The sequence below is a fragment of the Punica granatum genome, chromosome 7 (genome assembly GCF_007655135.1).
Source record: "Punica granatum isolate Tunisia-2019 chromosome 7, ASM765513v2, whole genome shotgun sequence".
Taxonomy (NCBI): Eukaryota; Viridiplantae; Streptophyta; class Magnoliopsida; order Myrtales; family Lythraceae; genus Punica; species Punica granatum.
In genome coordinates this window covers 19,832,087-19,838,124 of record NC_045133.1, presented here as the reverse complement: position 1 = coordinate 19,838,124, position 6,038 = coordinate 19,832,087, and the positions used below count along the sequence as shown (strand labels likewise).

The 6,038-nt window shown below is 41.7% G+C and overlaps 1 protein-coding gene across 3 annotated transcripts; it reads left to right on the top strand.

Annotated features, from left to right (window-relative positions):
- The first annotated feature begins 347 nt into the window (after positions 1–347).
- LOC116214971 (serine/threonine-protein phosphatase 6 regulatory ankyrin repeat subunit B-like) lies at positions 348–4,129 on the top strand. 3 transcript variants are annotated; one of them, XM_031550512.1, is made up of 4 exons: positions 348–599; positions 1,116–1,452; positions 1,861–2,328; positions 2,609–4,129. In XM_031550512.1, exons 2-4 carry the CDS (start codon positions 1,222–1,224, stop codon positions 3,872–3,874), a joined length of 1,965 nt encoding a protein of 654 aa, XP_031406372.1. In that variant the 5' UTR covers positions 348–599; positions 1,116–1,221; the 3' UTR covers positions 3,875–4,129. The 3 variants fall into 3 exon arrangements, with proteins under 3 accessions (XP_031406372.1, XP_031406370.1, XP_031406371.1); XM_031550510.1 differs by having other exon boundaries at positions 348–782; XM_031550511.1 differs by having other exon boundaries at positions 348–786.
- Positions 4,130–6,038: the final 1,909 nt, after the last annotated feature.

The window sequence follows — 6,038 nt, the reverse complement described above, 5'->3', positions numbered from 1 at the left end:
TAAAAGTGAGAATCTATCTAAGTGGTAATCTAACAGTAATCCAAGTGTAGTACATTAAATGCCAAACCCAACCTATTAGGAACGTGCAACGAAACTATGAGCAATCTAAGGGGTGGCTCCGACCTAAATTACTTATATTTCAAAATTAGTCCTCATAATTGACCCTTTTGTCTTTCTGCCCTCTCCAGTTTCATATTATCACGAAATGGCCAGTTGGCCACATCTTTCCTCTGCCTCCATGGAAAAACTCAAAATTTTGTCAGACATTCTTTCATGGCGGGTCCTCTCTCCCGCTATGTTTTGTGTCTGAAAAGAAGAAATGTACTATATATATATATATATACATTAATATATATTCCTCAGACCCACCCTTTTGCCCTCGCTTTCTCTTTCTGGGTTTCCTTTTGCTAATATAGGGCCATCATTGCGGTTTCCCGTCTTCCATTGATATTGTTTATTCATCATAATCTCCATCCAAGATCTTCAATGCCCACCATCCCCTGTTCTCTCCACCCTCAGAGCTTTTTCCACGGGTCGTCTTCATTGATCGATTCTGTTACCAGCTCACCTGCTTAAATCATTGCTGTCTGTCTTCTCGGGTAAAACACCCTCACCGGTGAAAATCCTCTGTCCCCTTCCCGGGAAAACTAACTGTCACGCTTCTTGTTGGTTGGATGCACCCTTTGATGTCTGTCGCTGCACTTTCCAATCCCCACTGTGTTTCCTTAGCATTGTTCATTGCATCCAAAAACTGATTTTTTGGGCTTTGCACCGACTCATCGGTTAGTAAGTTTTCTGGGTTTCCGTTGTTTCCATGTACGGAGCATTCAATAAGATACCGTGTTGAGTTTCGTTTCGGTTGTTTGTTCGGTGCCTTTAAGTTTTGGGAAATGAAAGACTGTCACTTGTTGAGCAAACCGTGTGTTCTTTAAGGACACTTCTCGGGTTTCTTCGGTCGAAACATTTTTATTTTGGTCCGTACAACAGCCAGCTCCTTTGATCTTGTCTGAATATTCCAACAGTTTGTTTCTGGCTTTGAGCTTCCTTTTGTCATGTTTCTGTTATTCATTCTGAATCTGAACTGCCAATTTATCGGCACTTTCTGCGTCATGCAGCATCTTGAATCTCGTCTCTTCGATCCGCAGCCAAGGAAAACCCCTTGGATTTCAGTTTGGACCTCTGGCCCTAACTAACTATTTAGTTGTCCTTGTCATCTTCTCGATGGCTCCTACATACTTCCCTCTTCGTTGGGAGAGCACGAGGGACCAGTGGTGGTACGCATCCCCGATCGACTGGGCTGCTGCGAATGGCCACTACGATCTTGTCCGGGAGCTGCTCAAGATAGACAACAACCACCTCTTCAAGCTCACCTCTCTCCGCCGGATCCGCCGCCTCGAGACTGTCTGGGATGATGAGGCGCAGTTCCATGACGTTGCCAGATTCCGCTTTCAGGTAATGAAAAGAAAATTCAGTAAAGTTGCAATACTAATTTAGGTGAAGACCGTTTGGTTGTGGAAATGTGTCCACTTTCCCCTTTTTCTTAGGTATTATGGGTAGGATTGCACTACTGAAAATCTGATTTTTGGCCAAACGATTAACGCTTATTATTTGTTTTTCTGAAGAAAAAAGTCGAATAGAGGAAAGGAAGTAAAACTGTATTCTGCACGTAAAAAGTTATAGAAATGCATACGCTCTTCAATTCTAAATAGAAGCACCTATTCGATTGAAGGATATGATTCATATAATGAGATTCATTTGGATCAGTTTCTCTCGCTAACATGTTGAACTGATGAAACTATCCATTGCGCAATTAAATCTGATGTCATTTTCTAATATAATGTATCAACGTTATGCAAACAGGTTGCACGAAAGCTCCTGGTGGAATGTGAATCCAACAAGGGGAAGAACTCCCTTATTGGAGCGGGCTATGGCGGGTGGCTTATGTACACAGCTGCATCAGCCGGGGACTTGGGTTTCATCCAAGAACTGCTGGAGAGGGACCCACTGCTCGTCTTCGGGGAAGGAGAATACGGGGTGACCGATATCTTTTATGCTGCAGCAAGGAGCAAAAACTGTGAAGTCTTTAGGGTCCTTTACGACTTTGCAGTGTCTCCGAGGTTTAAAGGCGGGGAGTTTGAGGAGGAGCAAGTAGCAGTCCCTTCAATGTACAGACGGGAGATGATGAACAGAGCTGTCCATGCTGCTGCTAGAGGAGGGAACTTGGTCATTCTGAAAGAGCTTTTGGGCGAGTGCGATGATGTTTTGGGTTATAGGGATGTTAATGGCTCGACGGTCTTGCATGCAGCGGCTGGGAAAGGGCAGGTTGAGGTGAGTGAGTTCGAAGTAATGCCCGCATTATCTTTTGTAGCTTTCAAGAGGAAAAAGTTTGCTGCTTGGGTTTTCATGAAATCGATGCTGCTAAGGTTTTCAACTATTTGCCTTTGAGCTGCTACCATTCAGCTATTCTAACCCACTTTTCGATATATATGCAATATCTTGTCGAAAACTATTACCAAAATCTGGTACAAGGCTCTTAATGTTACATAGCGGGGAAAAAAAAATCATACTCTACTATTTAATTTCATCTATGGTCTTGATTCTATTGCAGGTAGTGAAGTATCTGATGGAATCCAACGATCTTCTCAACTCTACAGACAACAATGGCAACACGGCCTTGCATCTTGCAGCCCACAAAGGCCAATTGGCCACAGTTCGAGTCCTAGTTTCTGCTTCTCCCGCGTTGGCCTCCGTCAGAAACAATGCAGGAGAAACTTTTCTCCACATGGCCGTCTCGGGCTTCCACAGCCCTGCCTTTCGTAGACTAGATAGGCAGATGGAGCTTGTGAAGGCATTGATCCATGGACAGTTCTTCAACATCGAGGACGTTATTAATGTGAGAAGTAATGAAGGGCGCACCCCGCTTCATGTGGCCATTGTAGGGAACCTACATGCCGAGCTGGCAGAGCTCCTCATGACTGTGCGATCGATTAATGTGAATGTCCGAGATAATGATGGAATGACCCCTCTCGATCTGCTTAAGCAACGGCCAAAATCTGCTTCTTCAGATATACTGATTCGGCATTTGATTTCTGCCGGAGCTATGTTCGGCATTGAAAGTAAAGATTCCTCCGCGAGAAAGGCCATTGCATCCCACTTAAGGATGCAGAGTTGTGGGGGAAGTAGCCCTGGGACGAACTTCGGAGTTTCTGACAGCGAGATTCTCTTGTACACAGGAATTGAGAACCCTTCACCATTCGATGGGAGTGATCCGGGGTCGTCATTCGACTCAACAAATGACAACTCATGCTCCAATAAGAAGTCAAATTCGGTTATCAGGAAGGTTTTTCAGTGGCCTCGGACAAAAGAGAAGAGCTTGAAGAAGCCGGGAAGTAATGAAGAAATTCCGACTCCAGTCCCGCTAAGGCAGAGATTCTCGAAGCCTTCATATGCTCTTCCGAGCCACAAGCGGACGCTTTCTGTGAGGAGCGATATCTCAAGCCCAACCAACAGGAAGAAGTTGGCCACGGGAATAAGGCAAGGTGTTATAGAGTCTCTGCCTCATCTGAACCTCCCAAGGCGGAGGACTCCTTCGAGCTCATTCTCGAGATCATCTGTCTCGTCTACTCCAACATCAGTTGACAAGCAGAAGGGGTTGATTTTCTTTGATCAGGATTTTGCCGGTCCGTCCTACTCTAACAGCGTCCGGGTCCAGGACGATGACACGCCAAAGCTGGACCCTAAGCGCGTGTCTTTCGGGAAGAGGCTGAGGGCCCAGTACTTCTGCTTCGGCGGCCCCAGCCTGTCCATCAAGAAGCCCGTGAGCAGGGATCACGTGAACCCGGGTTACAAGTGCCCTGTACCTTCAGTGGCATGACGGAGAGAAGGAACCGGAGCACCTCCGAGGGTCCAGCAGTAGTGCTGAATCTGTGTAAGCTGTCTAGTTCAGTTGTGTAGCTTTATATTGCAACAATTCTGGCTGTGTATCTAAACTAAACACCTCCTTGCTTGTAAAAAATTAAGTATGGCTTGTTTTGATTTTTGCGGGTCTTAGTCCTGTCTAATGTTATTATCTCGAATGTTAACAATGAAATGGCAGAGTAGAAAGACTCATGCTTCTTTGCTTCAGCTATAAACTCGGGATTGCATTGCGATGTCGTATTGTACTGTGAACACTTCCTAGTCCGGTTGAAGCTGTAACGCAGAATCAATGGGAGACGCAATGATGGACTTGTTTTCCTTATTCTTTACCAAAGGAAAACTCGTTTTCTGGCAAAAGAAATTTGGGCTTAATTGAGAGGAATGGGCCAGTCGAGGTGGAAATAGAGCCTTGTTTTCAGTTGGGAAAAAAAAAAAACATTATCGACCAAAATGTTTCCTAAGTCTAGTTTGGGAAAACAGTTGCAAGAAAAATAGACAGGTCGAATCCCATCGAGGTTGAGGCACATTTGTCCATTGGTCGTGAGCCTTTCTCCTCGGGTGCCGACGCTATCCATTATATTTAGAACTCTATTGATTTTATTCTTACCATGCCACTTTCATTTATTAATCACCGCGTCAGTTTCGTTAATCAATTGGGTAAAATAAGATTAATACAACTGGCAGAATATGACAACCAACAACAATATAGTACATTAATAATGTGTTGCTTTGCAATTAATTTTAGTTTTTGTCACTTTTAAAAAATATAATTTTTGTTGTCATTTTCTGTCAAGTCTTTCAAAGATATGCCCACTTGCATTCACACATTTAATTAATCTAATATTTCTTATAAATTTTTAGGGCTGAATTATAACAAAAAAATGATAGATGTATATCGCTATCAACAAGATTTCAAGGTGAAATACCACAAAGGGATCTGACAAATGCATAAGATGGACATTACAATGGATGAAAATGTCATTGGGCCTTCGAAATTATTGCTAGTGGTCAATTCTTAATGTTGACTTAGAGAACTTGCAGGGTCGATCCTCTTATACAGACGTAGTTCACCATACTGTCCACGCACGTGTGCAATCTTATACGGACGCACTAGATCCCATTGACAGAGCAGTGTTGATGGCTCACGAATAAACCTAAGTATTATTATTATTATTATTATTATTGTTGTTATTGTTGTTATTGTTTTGCAATTATAAATAACAGTCCTGAAATTAGTGTCATTGGATCTCTTCTTTTAGTTTTATCCAACTAATACAATTAAGATATTGAGGACGTCATTTGCGACTATAGATCTTAGTCTATAATAACAATTTCGTCGCCATCAATCTGTATTCAATCTTATATAATTATCCGAGTTAACTGCCACCGTGGCCGTACATCTTTCAGTCGACTTTGGCAGATCGACCGGCCACCTCAAATATATGTCGTTCAGTTCAAACATCACTCATGTGAAAGGAATTATAGCATAGAAGTTTGAGGCACTTATTATTAGTTATGTCCTCAACTTCTTCAATTCTATTCGCCGGATAAATTTACAAGAGATAGAGATCCAAACGCAACTAGCTAGAGTTCCAATTGTAACAATTTTCGCATTTAAATATGGTATCTAGAAATCTAATTGATCCAGACTAATATAATTCAAGCCAGGTGATCCACTAAGGAATCAATATCTCACGGCGTAGATTTTCTCTATTCACAATACTCGAATATGATACCTTAATTAATGGGAACAAGTGCCGAATCATTGAAACTAACCACTTTGGTTATGATAGTTATTTTTCGATGCATATTATAACAAAATATGATATTTTTTGTTCCTGTTTAAGGAAGAAAGAAAGATTTTTGCTTATTTCTTTTTTTTTTGGTGAACCTTTTTTGCTTATTTCTTCTTCGTCTTTGAGGAATAGCAATGAAATGATTTTAGGCAAATGGAGAGGTTAGTTGTATTTATTGCATTATTTTTATTGGCGGAGATTACGTTACGTGTACCCAATTGCACAAGCATTCTGGCCAAATAAAAAATTAAAAATGCAAGCATTCGCTCAAAAATACACTTATAAAATTAAAAATTGACTAAATTATTAATGTATTATAAAATT